Below are 19,515 nucleotides of genomic sequence, written 5' to 3' on the forward strand. Positions count from 1 at the left end.
ATAGTTCAGAACCGAGGGCCATTAGTGTTTGCTTGCAAGACATGCAGAAACTCCAGCAACCCATGGAGAGTTCTGTCTCAACTTGGATTTATTAACCCTTTAGGAAGCTTGCGTGACTTCTGTTTCTGTCCACAAATTAACATCAGGACTCGGCTGCCTTTCTTTCTTGGGAAGACAACAGAGATCATGGCTGTTCAAAAGAACCTTAATGAACTTGTTTCTGGAGAAAGCTAACACAGGGTAATATGGTTCTGTATAATGCCTCAGAGAGTTGGAAGTGTATTATTTGAAGCTACCTTTGAACCTGAAAATAGCTCAGCAGCATCTGTCCCTGTGTATTTTTCTTCCCTTATCTTGATTTGAAGGGATTAATTTCCATGGCCCCTGTATATACAGTGATTTGTTATGCTTTAGGGGAAGACCTAGTACCTGGTCATGCTCTGAGTGCACACACACATTTCCTATTAGCAAATGAACAATTTGACTAAGGGAAAAGAGTTGGAAACTTCAGCGGAGGAGCCCTGGTGATAGGCCCAAGGAAGTTGAGAAAATCTGTGGGATAAATTTGCCAAGACAGACTCAACCAAGGAGGCAGTTATAAGGCCAGAGGTCCCCTGTCCTCAAGAATGGCCTTGGAGGGGCACCTCGGTGGCTCAGTCAGTTAGGCATCTGACTTCAGCTCAGGCCATGATCTCGCGGTTCGTGAGTTTGAGCCCCACGTTGGACTCTGTGCTGACAGCTCAGAGTCTGGAGCCTGCTTTGGATTCTATGTCTCTCTCTCTCTCTCTCTCTCTCTCTCTCTCTCTCTGCCCTCCCCCCCACTCCCGGCTCATGCTCAGTCTTTCTCTGTCTCTCAACAAATAAATAAACATTAAAAAAAAAAAAAAGAATGGCCTTGGAGTCACAGACAGTTGGTATGCAGGGACCAGTGAGCCCTGGAGCACTATGACACCTGCTAAGTGAGGCATGGCCTCACCCCCTAACTTCACCATACTAAGAGTGTCTTATGTGCCTATCCTTGCCAGTTAATATTATCCCTCCTACCCTTTGGGTGATAGATACTATACTACTGGTGTTTCTAGTTTTTTAAGTGCTTTCAAGCTTACCCCACACATCAAGTAGATTAGAGCCTAGCACATATTAATACTACAGTACTGCATTCCTTTCATGGCCTTTTGAAAAACTGACTTATCCTGTGCACATTCAGCCTTTTTCATCATAGTTTGGAGAATAGTGCTAATTAACTTGTACATTTAGGAACATCCTAGATTTTAAGTTAAAATGTGCTGGTATCTAAATGTCCACCACCACTACCACTCCCCACGAACAGTGGAATGGGTGTCTGGTTCCTTAGTTGATCATTTTCTGTGGACTTTTGAGCTGTGTGGTGCTCATCTGTACGTGTGATTGGCACCCAGAAGTGTCCTGGAATGAACAGTTGATTCACTTGGTTGGCATTTAGCGATATCATTACATTGGTCATCAGCCACTTTTGCATCCTATGGTTTTAAACAAGAAGAAATCTTGCAAAACCAGTGCAGTGAAATGCTGCACATGCAGGTGAGGTTACAGGGTAGAGAAAGCAGTTCCTCAGGAGGCTCCTTTTTAGCTGAATGTCATTGGGCTGTGGAAAGGAAAGAGAAGGGTACTGTAGACCTGAGTCACTTTGCAGAATTGTCTGCTGCGTTCTTTATTCCTGTAAAGAGAAAGTCCATCAGTTGTTTTCTCTGCAGTAGCCGACATGAGATATTCTGTTGTGTGGCATTTACTTTTTTTGTCTTCTGCTTTTTTACCAGTATCGTCTTGATTTTTGATGACTATCAGAATAACTAACATTGACATTTGGAAGATAGCCTGCTTCCAAATACATATACACTTGTCTGTTCTGTAAACCCTAGCCCAAACTTTTTCCTTCCCTAGCTGAAAAATGTGCCTCTACCCCTCCTGGTCTTTCCAGGGTGTGGGCCTGTGCTTAGCTGTGTGACTGTGCCCACACGTTGGCATATATTTCGGTGCTACCCAAAAGTAATCCGTTGCCCTTGAAATAACAAGATGAAAAAGAATTGTTTTTCTGAGCCATAACATCTGAAGAGCTGGAAACAGTTGTGTTTGTATGTGTGCCGCTAAAGCCAGTGAATTTCATGTGAAGGAAGGGATTGTAAACCAAGAACAGAAAAGCAGTTTTCCTGGATTTCAGATGACAAACTCAAGCTGTTTAACTCACCCACTCAGCACCTCCACAGCCATCCCTTTAATGTGCTTGCAGGCATTGTCAGTGATTTCTGTTTCTGCAGCTTTTGTTGCCAGAAGACAAATAATAAAATAGCATGCATATACAAACTTAAAGCAGTTTTCTACCAGTGTTTGATTGAGGTTAAACAGAAGCATCCTGATCATGCTGTCAGTTGGCAGGCAAAGGCATATTTTAAAATTCACATAGATTTAAAGAAAGCTAATCTTTTCTGGCTCTATAATAAACTAATTACATGTTTAAAATAGTATAGAGCTGAGTCCCTGTTTCGGATTAAGCCTCGTAATGGCAAGGTCAGGACAAAGCAGACATTTGCCTGGCTTTGCCTGATGTCTCTGGCTTGAGGATCCACAGCACGGTGCCAGCTGTTTCAGAGCCTGAATAGGTCTGCCAAGGACGGCCAGGTAATACTGACTTGACTCACTAATGGGTTAATGCTCTCTGAGCACAGAAGCCACCAGACGTGCCACCGAGGAAGACCTGGATACTTAATAGTTTATGGCAGTAATCTTGTTTGGTTGTTCCCTAAAAGAGGTGATCCCAGGTCAGGTTAGGACATGCCAACAGTGCCTCTTTTGGGGTATATCTGAGAAAAAAGGTGTCATTTCTAAACATGATCTGGTTTCAACAAGGCTGACTTCATAGCTAGTCATTCTTCCACTCTTTCCGTTCTTTTCATAATCCTAGGGACCATGTGCAAAAACTTAGAGATGGGAACATGTCATTCAGTAACATAGATTTTTGTTCTTGTTCCTTCATGTTCCTTGGTCACCTGTTAAGTGATGCCTCTGTCCTTAGGCAGTTTGGTGATGTCAGAGGGAAACATATACGGACAGTGGTGAGAGCTTCACTCTGGAGTTAGCCTTGGGCTTGATTACTAGCACCACCAGACAAGCTACTTAAATTTTCTGTACCTCAGTTTCCTCCTGACAGGCTTGTCGTGAAAATAAGTGAGATTAGGTTTGTCAAGCACAGAGACTTGGCCTTGGTAGATGTCAAATACATTAAGTTCTTTCAGATTGCAGGTGAAGTAGACTCTTCTTTTGGATTTTTCTGTTCTTGTTTTTCTTTGGATGTGCCTTGGAGGAGACTTAGTACCAGAGTGTGTTATCTATGATTTTGAGTCTGCCTCTGAGGGCTCTGGGCCAACCTCACTACCAAGAATGAGGCCCTATAGCATCTCAAGGCAGGTAGGGAGTCAGCTCTTCTCTCTAGATGGACATGACACCTTTGTGCCAAGCCCTTGCTCCTCTAAGTAGCTCACACACTGTCATGTTGCCCTTCTTAGCATCTCTTATTACAGAGAACCGTAAGTCTACTAATTAGGCTGTCATCTTGTTTTTGGAAATTGGATTGTATAATTGAAGTTAATACTCAAAGAGGAGACTTGCTACTTCACATTTTACAGTGGATGCTTATTTCCATCTTCACTCACGTGAGGATTGGTCATTGAGCTCATGTTTTATAACATTGCCAAGTGTAATTCAGGTTTGTTTTGTGGCTGTTGCCCCTTTTCACCAATTCACTGATTAAACAAATATTTTTTTGAACACCTACTATGTACCAGGCCCCATGCTAGGTGCTAAAGCTATAATAAGACATGGTGTCTGGTTGTGAAGAGTTCTATGTGTGTTCGGGGAGACACGTTCTCCTCAAATTATAAAACAAGGCAGACTGAAGTTGGATGGCTTGGTGGCTGGCTGGATGGGTGGGTAGAAGATACTACCTACCCATGCTTTGTGCTCCCTGCACTTCATCCCTTTAACCGGTGTGGTAATCCAGACATTGGAACCGATGTTGTTTCTGGGTATTACTGTTCTACCTTAAGGCCAGGAGATCAGAGTTTGTCTCAGCGTGGCGTCCACTTACTAGCTGATTGACTTCAGGTACTCCCTTGTATCTCTTTGGCCCTTTGTTTCTTTCACTATAAAGTTAAGGCTGCGTGTTACTAGATGGGTTTCACAGCCCTCTCCATTTTCCCCAGTTTACTTTTTACTGAACTTCCTGCTCTCATCACTTATATAATGCCATGAAAGTGATTATTAAACTCTGATGTATTCCTGAATTCTGGTCATGTATTTCCAGTGCCTTTTCTGTTTCTACCCACAATAAATTTTCAAACTGGAAAAACTTGTAGCTTTATTGTTTTTTAATCTAAGTGAAAATTATGTTAATAGTAAAACTATTTCTGTTCTACTTTGTTCTACTCTGTGGAGTCCATTTCAAGAATGTTCTGTAACTTCATGGTGTTTAACCCTTTGAGGCATCCATTTCGTTTAGCTAGCTGTGCATGGTCTCCACAGGGAATTGACCGTAGTGTGTGCCCGTGTGGGAAAGGGAAATGGATTCAGTAACAACATCAGGGAAGAAGCTTGGAGAAAGAGAGCAGGAGCTGCCAAAGGCTATAACTTTAACCTGCTTTCTGGGGATTGTAATTCTATTGACTGCATGCCTTTAACTGCTTCTCCCTCAGTCTGGGGAGAAGGATGGGCAGGGGATTGGAAGCAGGAGGGCTCATGGGGAGGGGCAGGGTGCTGCCGACAGTGGGTGTGGGCAGAGGTTGCAAGGCTGCCAGGGTTCTCTTTGTGCCGGAAGTGCAGGTTTGGCTGTAAGGAATGGAATGTTCCCTCTTGCCCTCCAAGAACAGAAACAGCTGTGGAAGAGCTTGAAAAGATTACTAAATGAAAAAAAAAAATCAATATGAAAATAAAAGCCACATAGAAAATCCAACAAGACTGCAGTAGAGTAGTAGCCGTCTTTTTCATGCTCTTCGAGAGAACTTTCTTCCTATCTAGGATTCCTTTTTTTCATTTGAGGGCAGGACAGATTGTCTCCCCAGCCCTTCCTCTTCTAAGAAAGCCTCATGTGTCTCATTTTGCTTGGGTAAAGAATGGGTTCATTATGCTGATTATCAGATGATTGCTATTATTTTATTCGGTTTAGTGAGAGACCAGAACCTGTCACTTACTGCATGAAAACTTGAAGCAAACGTTAATTTTCAAAGGAGGTCTCTGTGGGTAGAGGATTATTGTTAGCAAATTTAACAGAAATCTTGTTTCAAGCTGGAAATTTAATCCTTCAGCCAAGTTCCTGACAATATTTATTTTAGAACATTGTCTTTTTAAAATAAGTCCCTTAATGGTTTAAACTTAGTGTTTTAAACAAGAGTAAGAGTAGAGCTAGCCTGGGACTTGTCTTACACATCACGGTTGATTGTGCAATGCTTTATGTGAATGTTTATTTAAGTTTTCTTCTCTGTCTAAAAGGCTTGCTTGCCTATTACAGCCGGTATTCCATATAGTCAGAAATAATAACTGTTTCTGATTTCAAGTCTGTTTTATGCTATCATGCTTTCTGTACTTGCTTTTGAACAACAGGTTAGCCCCAAAGAAGATGAAATCTAGTGGAAAATCTAGTGGAAGCCAGCTAAAACCTAGACTCTACCAGTTTCTAATAAGAAGGACCAGCCTCACACTTGCCCCTCAGATGGCGGCACTACTTGGCTCTTTGCCATGTCCACTCAAGGATCTTTGCCCTGAGTGTAATGATGTAGTGTTTTGCACAGTTGAGGAATGAGAAGGAATGAGAAATGGAATATGTGATTATTATTTTTGAGACTGATTATGTCCTCAGGAAGTTCATCAAGTGATACTTTGCTGTCTTAACAGTGGGAGCTGATAAGTACCTCAGGATTGGGGTATGGCTTTTTCAGTAGTTATTTTTACCCAGTCTGTCTTTTTGGCATTTTGCTTGAAGGATAGTCTATGAAAGGGATTGTATGAGATTGCATGCTAATTCAGGGAGGCTCCTGAAAATTACAGGGATTAGCTACTGTCCCAGCTCATCCTGTCTTCAGCCTATTATCAATTCTTAGTTTTGTGAATGCCCACATGTCCTCTTTTCTGTCCATGCCTATCCATGCTGGGTGGAGAAGTGGCACAGGACAGAATGAGATGACCATCCACAGGCAGTACAAGGTCAAGGACCCTTCTTCCCTGTCTCCCTTGCCTTTTTTTTTTTTTTTTTTCTTTTTAAGAAAAAAGATAAGCTGGATCCCAGTGGCCTGAAAAATTACTGTCTCTGTTTTACTCTGCACATATAATCACAGCTTGATTCTGTAGCCCCAGTTCTCATCCTTATTTTCTAAGTGGTGGGAACTTGAACTTAGAAAACACCGATTCTGCTTCCCAGACCTGGGAAGACTAGGGACGGTTAGGTTGGACTCAGAGTCTCAGTCACTGGAAAGGCAAGGGGGAAATTCCAGTGATTCTCAGCTCTCCTTGCACAGAACAATCTGGGGAGCTTTAAAAATGCACCTCTACCTTAGCCTTACCCACACCAATTGAATCAGAATCCCTGGGAGTAGGGCAGGAGTATGTAAAGCCTCCCCAGGTGATTCTAATGGGCAGCCAGGGGAAAGAATTAATACTTAAGAGAAGTCAGGGCCTTGTCCAGAGAACTGCCTTTGAAAGAGCCTGTCATTATAAATCAAAGGCCACTTCCCAGGCCCTCTCCTAAAGCTGTATCTCTGCATTACTCTGCAGTGGCACCCAGCCCCCTGGGTCTCCTCGTGACTTGTGGTTTTCATTGGGCTTTTCACGTGACCTTTATCATCGACTGCTCAGGAGATGCATATATTAGAATTCAGGCATTTGGCAGCCTCATTCTGAATTGTCATTGCCCACAAGTCAAAGCAGTGAGACCTACTTGAAATGCTGGTCCTATGTGTAAGGTAGATGAATATTGTGTCTAAAAGCAATCTTTTGCAGATTGTCCCCACTGAAATCCCTTAGAAGGACCAGGTGGATGCCTGCAATCTGCCTGGTGGGGAGCAATGGGTCTGGCTTAGGGGTTGACAGCCATAGCTCTCATTTTGCTACTTTTGAGACAGCACAAAAAAAGAGAGGGAGGGGTTGTCTTCAAAAAAATAAATAAATAAATAAAATGGAAGGTAGGCAGGGGCCTTTAAGAGTTAAATTACACAACTCCCTTTTTATTTTTAAAGTCAGTGGATTCCTTGTTGCCGTTGCTGAGAAAGATAAATTGATACCACATGTTGCTTCCAGACAAAACCCTCTCTGTGTTCCAGGGGGAGCACATGCAGCTGGTGTCTGGGTTAGTGGACAGTCTCCACAAGGTAAACATGGGTTGGAAGGGGCTGGAGTGGACATAGGGTAGCAACAGTTAGGAAATTACCAGTCACTCCTGACTGACACAGCACCTTTGAAATACTTTAAAGAGTCTGAAATCTTCCTGGAAGGAGCCGCCCTCTCACCTTTTGGCTTAAATTATACGATGCTCGGAAAACAGTAAGTGAACGTTTCTGATGTCACTGCTTCCGTATGTGGGATTTGACAGTTGAGAGCCTCTTTTGTGCTTGGCACTTCAGTGAGTACTTTGCATGCATAATTTCATTTAACCTTCCCGAAGATCCTAGAGTTAGGCAGAGAGGGTAATTTTATCCTCATTTTGTGAAAGGGGCATCTGAGGTTCACTCAGTTGCCCAAGGTCATTGGACAAATGTCAGAGCCAGGATTCTAGCTCGGACCTGACTGACATCAGAGTCTGTACTCTTCCTTCAACATCATGCTGCCCCACCTCCATTAGCCACCTTAAATTGTGTGTGTCAATTATCCACTTTGTAAAGTTCCAGTGGGGAATACTTGGTCATTTCAGGCAGCTTCTCTCGGACACCTAACCTGATCTGTTCTGGATCCATGTGTCTTCACAATCAGTTGGCATGTATGTAGTGACCATGTGCACTTTAATATTAGTAATAAATGTATCTTACAGTAGAAAACTGCCTTTCAGGAGAGCAAGAAAAATAATTACCAGATTCTGATAAGTACAGTCATCTTTATGCTAATTTCTTCGAGGAGAACCAAGCAAAGAAATCTCATGCTGACTGTGGGCCACAGCCCAGAGTGTGAAATCGAGTTCCTTCATACTACCTCCTTCACACACCTTCTGCACATACCTCCTTGAAGGATTAGACCACTAAATACAGCTGCAATCACACAGGACACAGGTTTTCCAGATCTCTTCCTATTTAACTCCATCGAAAGCATCTAAAGCATTTCTGTCCCCAGCTTGCTTGGATGTAAATCATTTTGTAAAAGAGAGCATTGACATAAAATGGGATGAAGAGTGTTCTTCTCTCTTCTCTCTCTTCGGACACATTGTGTTAGAGATGCTTTAAGGATTCTCTAAATCTTTGGGGCAGCTTGGAAAAAAAACTGGCATATTTGTCCCTGACACTAAAGTTTCTTCCTAGAAAATGTTTGCTTTCCTGTAATTTCCAGTATCTGGATTTCTTAGTAGTGAACTTAAATAACGAGAACTATTCACATGATTTGGGGTTGAGGTTGTAGTGTAGCTTCGTGGCTCCTTTAGTAAGTGTGATGACAGAATGGCCTGTGCTCTAGCAATAGGACTTTTGGTTGTTAATATTTACCTTATCAAGTTAACATTAAGGAAAACACATCCTTAGTACTTCAGCCAATTAACAATGGCTTGCCTTACAAAGTATTAGAAAAGTTAATTCTAGTCTTGTCACACCATTCTTTTTTTTTTTTTTTTAATGTTTTATTTTATTTTTGAGAGAGACAGAGACAGAATGCAAGTAGGTTAGGGACAGAGAGAGAGGGAGACACAGAATCCGAAGGAGGCTCCAAGCTGTCAGCACAGAGCCTGATGCAGGGCTCACACTCACAGAGCTGTGAGATCATGACCTGAGCCAAAGTCAGACGCTCAACCGACTGAGCCACCCAGGCACCCCAGCCATTCTTCCTTTACTTCAGCTCCCAATCCCCAAACTAATGTAAAATCCTAGAAATATAAACTGTTTTGTATGGTATATGAATTAGTGGAAAACTATAGAATATTTTTAATGGCGGTTTTTATAGTTTAAAATACACACAAGTAGGGGGGCAGAAATATAAACTGTTTGGTATGGTATATGAATTAATGGAAAACTATAGAATATTTTTAATGGCGGTTTTTATAGTTTAAAATACACACAAGTAGGGAGGCACCTGGCTGGCTCAGTTGGAAGAGCACGCGACTCTTGATTTCCAGGTTGTGAGTTTGAGCCCCTCGTTGGGTGAGGAGATTATAAAAAGGATAAATAAACTTTAAAAAATAAATAAAATACAGTACACCGGAAACTAATTTACAGACCATAATATAGAGGTCTTTAGAGAACTTAAATGATAGATCATGAGATTTTACAGTTGGTCTGTTTTTAGAAATCCCACTTCTCATTTCTGGGACTGACTTGAAGGAGTATCATCCCTTTGAAATCTTACAGAACTCATATCACCATTAACTTTTGTTATCAGGGAAGGTGTGGGGAAACATCGTACTCCTGACATTTTATCTGGCATTTATTTATTTACTTACCTTTTCCTGCTTTCCCAAAATTTAGGTAGAGAAACTACTGATTAGAATCATGACCTGTAAGAAAACCAGAATCTATTTCTGGAATCCACCTTGTTAGGATGAGGGAGCATTTGAACTGGAAATGGACAGAAGGACCGTATTTATTGGCCTTTGGATTTTATAAATGAATTATGGATTTTATAAATGGGAAGCTGGCCAGCCTATATGTATAGAGGCTCCTGAGATAGGGGACTGTCACAATGGTGGTTGCAGTTTCTGTGTTGTCTTGGTCATATAACCTGAAAAACCTGAGTGTTGTGTAGGTAATATGCCTAAGGGCATGCATTCTGCTAGTAATAATCTCTAAAACAAGAGTAGAGCAAAGAGTGGAAACTGAAGCTAGTCACCGATTTAATAAGTCAGGTTTTGTTTCAGAACCTAAGGACAGTTAACATTGGTTGGTATGGTGACCATTGCCCTCTCCCTAGAAGGAATGCTATCATGGCCTCCTTAGTAAAGAAACACAAACATGGGCTGTGTGAGCCTTCACTTTCTCGTCAGTTCTTCTGAAAGACTTTCTTTAAAAAAAGGTTTATTTTTAATTTAGGAAAGTCCCATCAAATTATTATCCCTATTTCATAAACAGAATTACAGTAATAAAGTTGTGCTTTTATATCCTTGTTCTTTCTTAAATGTTTCTTTGAAATGTTAACAGAAATAGGTTAAACGATGACTTCTAAATAATTTGGTGACAAACCTGTGAAAGGTTATATAGTAAAAGCATTGGATTTAGGGGCGCCTGGGTGGCGCAGTCGGTTAAGCGTCCGACTTCAGCCAGGTCACCATCTCGCGGTCCGTGAGTTCGAGCCCCGCGTCAGGCTCTGGGCTGATGGCTCGGAGCCTGGAGCCTGTTTCCGATTCTGTGTCTCCCTCTCTCTCTGACCCTCCCCCGTTCATGCTCTGTCTCTCTCTGTCCCAAAAATAAATAAAAAACGTTGAAAAAAAAAAAAAATTAAAAAAAAAAAAAAAAAGCATTGGATTTGAGTACGGAAAACAAATTTCACTTTGGGTTATATAGGCAGTGTGACCCTGGTGTAAGTTATTTAATATCTCTCAGCCTGAGCCCTCATCAAGATGATGAGAGCACTGATACCAACTTTGCAGGTTTATTATAAGGATTAGAGACCATGAATTTAAAAGCTATGGCTCAGTAACTGGCAGTGCTCTAATTAGGCAGCTTCTCATTTCTTCACCCTTGAGATCAGGGCTCTGGGCCCTGACATCTTGTCCTGTGCTTCTGGTCCTAAATGTGGGTATTCCAGCGCCTTTACCACATGTCCTTACAGAAGCTTAATTTCTGTCTCCAAATTTTAGCCAATTGTAGCTTGAAATTTTGTTAAATTATACATATACATTGTTGAAGTTTAGAGTTGTAGTAATAGATGACTATTAGAAAATTCATGTAGGGCATTTTGGAATTCTGTAAAGTGTTCCTTTTTTTTTTTTTTTTTTGTAGTTGGTTTGGAATTGGTGAAAATAAAAATACATTTAAAAAATACTATTCTCTAAGTGCTTTTTTTTTTTTTTTTTTTAAAGTTTATTTATTTTCAGAGAGAATGCACCCGTGAATGGCGAAGGGGCAGAGAGAGAGGGAGAAAGAAAGAATCCCAAGCAGACTCTGTGCTGATAGCAGCCCATGTCGGGGTCAAACTCCGAAACCATGAGATCATGACCTCAGTCGAAGAAATCAAGAGTCTGATGTTACAGACTAAGCCATCTAGGCACACTCCCTCCCCCTCAAGTGCTTTTCAAAGAGGGGATAACTGGATACTTAAGATTGGTCATTATTAATCCTAGGTGTTATATGAACTCATTCCAAAACCTAGAGCAAAGGGGCCTGGCCAGGGTTCCACATTGCTCCCATATAGCTTCAGAACCTTCCTGTTTTCACCAAGAAGTTTAAGTTTTTTATTTAATATATCTAGTCATTTGAGTACTCAGATAGTAGAACCACCTTGCACCTGCCTGCTTTTTGAACCCTACAGAATGAATTTTAAGAACATGCTTTGAATCTGTTTTATAAAGTGTTTTACTTTTTAAAGAAACATAATTTCTGAACCATTAGTAGACATGCCATTATTTTATTTATTTATTTATTTATTTATTTATTTATTTATTTATTTATTTATTTTATTTTTTAATATGAAACTTATTGTCAAATTGGTTTCCATTATTCTTTTAAAAACCAGAGGAGTAAAAGGGAATCAGAGTATATAGTCTCCTGGGCAACATTCGTCTTATCAGATACTCAGTATGTTGCCTGTTTTTTTTCTCTCAACTGTCTCTTTATGGGCATATCATAGAAATGCCAACTTATGACCCATGGTTGTTCATGTTCATTGCCCAACCTGAACTGCAGGCCCTCCTTACATAGGAACACGTACATGGGAATCACTGAGTATTTTGAGTTACTTATGGTAAAATCCTGCCCACTTTCTGTGTTCTAAAAACATTCTGGTAGAACACATGTATTTGTATCTTCTACATAAATACAGTGGTGATTGCCAATTTTTTAAAAACTATAGGAACTTTTAGGATTGTTTGTATTTCATATACTGCACAAGGCAATACTTTTTGTCTTTAACTTGTGAATAAAAACTCATCTGTCCTGTAGTTTCTGTTCCAGATGTGGAGAAGACCATCAACTACTCTCTTTTACTGCACATGAGGCATTTTATAGATTAGAATGAGCCCGCATCAGGTGATGAGCTCTCCCCACCATGGACTCTGTGTTTTATAATAGCAATAAGAACACCCTGACTTGGTAGAGTGATCAGTTCCTAAAGCATATTACCATATATCATTCTTACATCATCCCTGTCAGGGAGGGATGGTTTGGATGTTATTATGGCTATAATGAAGATAGAGAAGTGAAGTTGTTGCAGACAGATTAAATGATTTGCTCAAGGTCACATGGTTGATCATTGCAGAGATAGGACTGGATCTAGGTCATCCCAGCCAACCAAGCTTATCTACCAAGCTGAGAGGAAGATCTTGCAAGATGGCTGCAGTTGTTAGGATTTTAAAGATATTTTGCTCTTTTTTTTTAATCTTTTAATATGAAATAGTTTTAAATGTATAGAAAAATTGGAAAACTACTACAGAGTTCTCATATCCCAACATCAAGTTTCCCGTTGTTAACATCTTACCTTAAAGTTTAGTACATTTGCCACAACTAATGAACTAATATTAATACCTTATTATGAACTGATAGTCCATACGTTATTCAGATTTCCCTCATTTTTACCTAATGTCCTTTTTCTGTTCCAGCATCCTGTCCAGGTTGCTATGTTACATTTAATCATCATTCTTCCTTAGATTCCTTGTGGGTCTGACAGTTGGGAAGAGTATGCAACAGACATTTTTTAAATGCCCCTTAATTAGTATTTGTCTGATGTTTTTCTCATAGTTAGACTGGGGTGACGGTTTTTAGAAGGAAGACTACAAAAGAGGGTGCCATTTTCATCGTATCATATCAAGAGTACATATTATCAACATGACTTAGCCCTATTGATGTTGACCTCGATCACCTGAGATAGTGTTTGTTTCTCTACTGTCAAGTTACTTTTTCCCTCCTTTCCAGACTGAACTCTTTGGAAGGAAGTTACTATGCTCAGACTGCATTGCCTGGAAGGGAAATATCTATATAAATTACTTAAAATTGTTCTGAATGGGCAACTTGCCTATTTCTGTCAACTCAGCAAATTTTACTCTTCCATTTTCTTCTTTTTTTTTTTTTTTAATGTTTATTTTGAGAGAGAACGAGAGTGTGAGCACAGAAGGGGCAGAGGGAGAGGAAGAGAGAGAGAGAGAATCCCAAGCGGGCTCCACACCGTCAGCTCAGAGCCTGACATGGAGCTCGATCTCATGAACCATGAGATCATGACCTGAGCTGAAATCAAGAGTTGGATGCTTAACCCACTGAGCCACACAAGCACCCCACCATTTTTTTTTCTTATACCTGGCAGACAGGTATGAAATTATGGCAGGAAGAGATGGAGTTATAGAAAGGATAGGTAACAATTCACACCAGTTGAGTTTATAGTAGTGATTAAGAAAAGGTAGATGCTGCCTTTATGCTAGTGGAGGAGGGAACCATAAGAAAATAGAGTAGCCCCTTGAGTGATTAATTACCCTTAGAGAGCCAAGGAGGTTTGTTGCAAAATGGAAGAGTGCTGTGGTAATAAAATTATATAAGTGTGAACTTTAGTGTAGGAAATAGTATTCTAGAAAAGGACAACAAAACTTAGGAATTTGGGGAAAACAATGTCATTGAGCATGTACATTTCCAGCATCTCCTGGATATGAAACCATCTCCCACCTCCTAAATACCACAATTGGCCATTTACAATGTTGTCATTGTTCCGAGCTGGGTGGGGAGCATATCATACAAATGTTTATCTTTTTTTTTTTTCCTTTTTAATCCTCCAAAAACTAAGGAGGCTTTCAAAAATAAGTCTGATTAACTACTTCTGGCTGCTTAGTTTTGGTCCATTTTGTCTCATATTCTGCATTTTCCATTCTCTCTACAGAACTCTATCCGGCACAACCTGTCACTGCACAGCCGTTTCATGCGGGTCCAGAATGAGGGGACTGGCAAGAGCTCTTGGTGGATCATCAACCCTGATGGGGGGAAGAGCGGGAAGGCACCCCGGCGGCGGGCTGTCTCCATGGACAACAGCAACAAGTATACCAAGAGTCGTGGCCGTGCAGCCAAGAAGAAGGCAGCCCTGCAGACAGCCCCCGAGTCAGCAGATGACAGTCCCTCCCAGCTCTCCAAGTGGCCTGGCAGCCCCACGTCACGCAGCAGTGACGAGCTGGATGCGTGGACCGACTTCCGCTCACGCACTAATTCCAATGCCAGCACGGTCAGTGGCCGCCTGTCACCCATCTTGGCAAGCACGGAGTTGGATGACGTCCAGGATGATGATGCACCGCTCTCCCCCATGCTCTACAGCAGCTCAGCTAGCCTGTCACCCTCTGTAAGTAAGCCATGCACCGTGGAGCTACCACGGCTGACCGACATGGCGGGCACCATGAATCTGAATGATGGGCTCTCTGACAACCTCATGGATGACCTGCTGGATAACATCACACTCCCATCGTCCCAGCCATCGCCCACCGGAGGGCTCATGCAGCGGAGCTCTAGCTTCCCATACACCGCCAAGGGCTCCGCCCTGGGCTCTCCAACCAGCTCCTTCAATAGCACGGTGTTTGGACCCTCATCTCTGAATTCCCTGCGCCAGTCTCCCATGCAGACCATCCAAGAGAACAAGCCAGCTACCTTCTCTTCCATGTCACACTATGGCAACCAGACACTCCAGGACCTGCTCACTTCAGACTCACTCAGCCACAGCGATGTCATGATGACCCAGTCAGACCCCTTGATGTCTCAGGCCAGCACCGCTGTGTCTGCCCAGAACTCCCGCCGGAACGTGATGCTTCGAAATGACCCAATGATGTCCTTTGCTGCCCAGCCTAACCAGGGGAGTTTGGTCAATCAGAACTTGCTCCACCACCAGCACCAAACCCAGGGCGCTCTCGGTGGCAGCCGTGCCTTGTCGAATTCTGTCAGCAACATGGGCTTGAGCGACTCCAGCAGCCTTGGGTCAGTCAAACACCAGCAACAATCTCCTGTCAGCCAGTCTATGCAAACCCTCTCGGACTCTCTCTCAGGCTCCTCCTTGTACTCAGCTAGTGCAAACCTTCCCGTCGTGGGCCACGAGAAGTTCCCCAGCGACTTGGACCTGGACATGTTCAATGGGAGCTTGGAGTGCGACATGGAGTCCATTATCCGTAGTGAACTCATGGATGCCGATGGGTTGGATTTTAATTTTGATTCCCTCATCTCCACACAGAATGTTGTTGGTTTGAACGTGGGGAACTTCACTGGTGCTAAGCAGGCCTCATCTCAGAGCTGGGTGCCAGGCTGAAGGATCACTGAGGAAAGGGGAAGTGGGCAAAGCAGGTCAGTGCCCAATGCTATGGCATTTAATAACAAAGTGTGGTTAATTGGGGGGAGGCTGACTTTTATTTACTTTGAACTTTACTCCACATTGAGAAATCGAGAACCATGGAGCGGTGGTACACAGTACATGGCTCCCAACCTGTTCATCTCCAAGTCAGACAGGGCCATCAGGTGCCCCTCTCTGCAGTTTGCTGACAGCTCAGGAATTTTACTGCCAGTAAAAAGAACATACACATATTCAGATATTTCATTCTATTCTTTTTTTCTTTTTTTGTATCTAGTCATCCTCGCTTACCTATGACACAGGTCTCCCTACTTGATGGATGGATGAGGATAGAATGGAAAGAGGGGAGGAAGGGAGACCTTAGGTCACACAAACTTCAAGGTTAAGGACCCAGCCAGAAGACATTCTTAGATGCTCAGGTCCAACACCACCTTTGTCAATCTTCCATGTTATGGTTTCTTCATCTTTTTCCAGTAAAGTAACAATTCACAGGTACTTCTAATTTAACTGTAGAATATATATTCTGGACTCTTCCATACATGAGTATTTCCACCAAAAGCAAGATCTGTTAGGGGTGCCTGGGTGGCTCAGTCGGTTAAGCATCTGACTTCAGCTCAGGTCATGATCTCACTGAGGTCTGTGAGTTCGAGCCCCACGTCGGGCTCCGTGCTGACAGCTCAGAGCCTGGAGCCTGCTTCCGATTCTGTGTCTCCCTCTCTCTCTCTGCCTCTCCCCTGTTTGCACTCTGTCTCTCTCAAAAATAAACATTAAAAAAAAATTAAAAAAAACAACATCTGTTAGGTTCTTCACCATAGGACTAATCATGTTTATGAGTTAGCGTTCAGCATACAAGCATTTAGAGAGCAAAAGATTACATTGAAAACCGTTTTTGTGTGAATGAGAAAGAGACCACTTGGTCATGTGCTTCTTGTTCCTCAACGTGTAAGTGAGGTCAGGTTCCTAACAGTGACGTGAGTTGCGAAAGGGGGAAGAGATTTTTTTTAATTGTGGCATTTTAATACTGTTGGAACCAGAAGGATCATATAACATGATGTGGTAAGAAAAGCATTTTATTAAAATCAGAAATCAAGGGTTTAGTTTCACTTCTGCTAGTTTCTGGCCACTATCAGGGATGTGCCACTTAGCTTCTGAGCCTCAATTTCCACTCTTATAAAAATGAGTAGAATAGCCCCTTTGTTACCTCTCACAGGGTTATTCTAAGCATCAAATGCACCGAAGTATATGGAAGTGCTTGTAAAACTGCAGTGGGCTGAAATATGTATGGTGTAATTAGGTAAACATACTGATTGATAGAAGAGTAAGCACAGAGCCCAGAAAGGCTAAGTAGTTTGCTGAAGGTCACACAGCTGGACCCAAAATCCATATTTCCTGAATGGCTTGAACCATGATAGTTTTCCCTAATTTTCTCTAAGTAGGAAAAAATAGGAAGTGTTCTGAACTGAAGCCAGCATAGCAGAAATACACAAGCTTGCCCCGAAACTCTCCTTAAGAAGTAACATGAGCACTGGGGTATTCTGCTGACAGGTTTGTGCCTCCAGACCCTACCCCATGTTCAAGAGCTCTGTCTGTTCTGTGCCCCAGCTCCTCTTTTTAAAAAACCTCAGTAAGCTCCTTACACCCTTCTTTAAATGGTGTAAAAGGGAAATGCGATTCAAAGCCATAAAAACCCGGAGCCTTGTTTAACCCTCTGCCCTGGTGAAGGAATTACAAGGGTCCCCTATGGTGAACTCACTGCAGCTCACGGGGTAGTTGTAGAAAGGGGAGTGTCAAGAGTGTTGCGGTGCTGCAGCTTCTCAGCTTTCCCAGGCATAAGCGGGCCCCTAATGGGACTCAAACATCTGTTTTCAGTCATTTAATAGCCCTTGAGATGGTAAAAAGACTGTAATGGAAGCTAAATAGGGTGACACACTTGCATGCCAGCCAGTTCAGTACCAGAACTCAGACTGTGAAGATTTTGCCTTGAGAAATAGAGACATTTGGCTTTTAGAAGAATAGACAGTTTGTTTTCCTTTAAGAAGTGGAATGTGATTGTGGCTTCTAATGACACAAGTAAATTTTAATTTTGGTAGAGTTGTAAAGGAGACCCACTTTCTAATTTGTTGAAAAGAGTTCAGGAGAAAATGTAATATCAATTTTTGTGTAATTTTTCAAGTATAGGTTTTCTTTTTAGTTGAATAAGCAGACCTTTCTTGTATATGTATAATTCTAAAAGATTGTATAAAAATATTTTAAGGGAGATTTAAATACTTGCATTTTAAAAACATGTTTAATGAATTATTATTTGAATAATAAATAACCACTTTTGGGATAATGCATTTTATTGTTATGCCCTAATGGAGCTTTAGGATCGTTTAGTCACCTTTTTCTCACAACATTTTGGGGAGGTTCTTTTGAGAAGATATTTCTTCATTTAAAAATGAAAAGCCACCAAAAATGTCCTGAAAGTAAACTAGCTCAATGTGATCAGAGCAAGAAAAAAAGCATCCTAAAGACGATGGGATCTTTGAGGGAGTCTGGTTTCTAGGTGTAGGATTTCCATATTGCTTTGGAATGAATTGTTCTTCTAAACTGCCAGGAGCACATGTGACCTGAAGTATATTTACCCTTAAACTTATCTTGTGTCTATCACTTTATTGAAGACTCTTAAATTCACAGAACAGGCCTGAAGTCACAACCTCAGACCTCTCTTCTCCCAAATGAAGTACCCCAGCTTCCCAAGAGTTGTTCTAGACTAGCTTTCTTGGTTTGGCTTTTTTTTTTTTTTTTTTTTAAACAAGTCGCCATGGTATTCTCCAAACTCCTTTCCTGCCTAAACTGAGGGTCACGTGGCCCTAAATTGCAGTTGTGGAGTAAACGGAACGGCTCTGTCCAGTTGACAGTCCTTCTGGAGAGCCGTGGAGAGGTGCTTCTCTGGAGGGCTGGGTGTTTCACACACACGTCATTCATCCTAGACTATGTGTAAAATCCTTTGACCTGTGGGTCTATCTGGAAAAGAAAAAAGAACCATACCTTTTTACGAGTGCCAGCTACTGGGATGTGAAGGGCACTTTCTTCTCTATAAAGCCGTGGTGCACATACTTTGAAATTGACAGTGGAGTTGTCTGTGAGCTAGTGTGGTGGTTGCAACGCTGAGCTTCCCCGGAGCCCTCCTGTATCTGACGTGGGCCTCCTCTCAGTGGGAAAGCAGCCTTGACCTCACTGTAGTTTTGAGGTCAAAAGATGCCTAAGTTCACAAGCTCCTTCATTCATCTTCACCTTTTGACGTTTGGAGACCCCATTAGGGAACAGCCCAGTATTTAGTTTTAAACTACTTGGAGATAAAGAACGGAAAACATCAAGATAGAATGTTTCAGCATTCTAACATTCTTTCCACGAAGTGGCCCTAGTGAGAGATACGTGATGATCCAGAACTAAAAAGAAACAGTGGTATACTAGTGTGAAAACAGCAGGATCTAGTGCTGGAGGCCATTTAGAATTTATATTTAGGCTGCTTTCCAAAAGGAGCAAATCTTTGATACTTGTTGAACTAATATTTGAATGCTGTGATCTGTTACATATTCATGTTGGGGAATAGAACTAATTCTGACCAAATACAGACAATGTAGGCTATTTATGTCATGATCTTTTTCTTGATGTAGATATTTCTGTGTTAGGCAGTATAATGTATGATAAGTATGAATCTGTAGGTATTGCATGGAGAATATTTACTTGCACTTGTGACTGTAGTCTACTCTTTGGTTACAATATGCCAGCCTCAAGAATTCTTCATCTGCAGGGATCTTTATTCTTACCTTTAAAAGAGCCTGCAGTCTGAACTGTCATTCATTGAGA

General features: G+C 41.8%; 1 protein-coding gene across 2 annotated transcripts in view; it reads left to right on the forward strand.

Annotated features, from left to right (window-relative positions):
- FOXO3 (forkhead box O3) overlaps positions 1–19,515 on the forward strand; it is a 125,922-nt gene that overhangs the window by 91,075 nt on the left and 15,332 nt on the right. For both annotated transcript variants that reach the window (XM_042939504.1, XM_042939505.1), the window contains one exon: positions 14,224–15,659. In XM_042939504.1, coding sequence (XP_042795438.1) covers positions 14,224–15,624 — 1,401 coding nt within the window. In that variant the 3' untranslated portion in view covers positions 15,625–15,659. The remainder of the gene's footprint in view (positions 1–14,223; positions 15,660–19,515) is intronic.

This window comes from Panthera leo, chromosome B2 (genome assembly GCF_018350215.1).
Source record: "Panthera leo isolate Ple1 chromosome B2, P.leo_Ple1_pat1.1, whole genome shotgun sequence".
In the NCBI taxonomy this organism is placed as follows: domain Eukaryota; kingdom Metazoa; phylum Chordata; class Mammalia; order Carnivora; family Felidae; genus Panthera; species Panthera leo.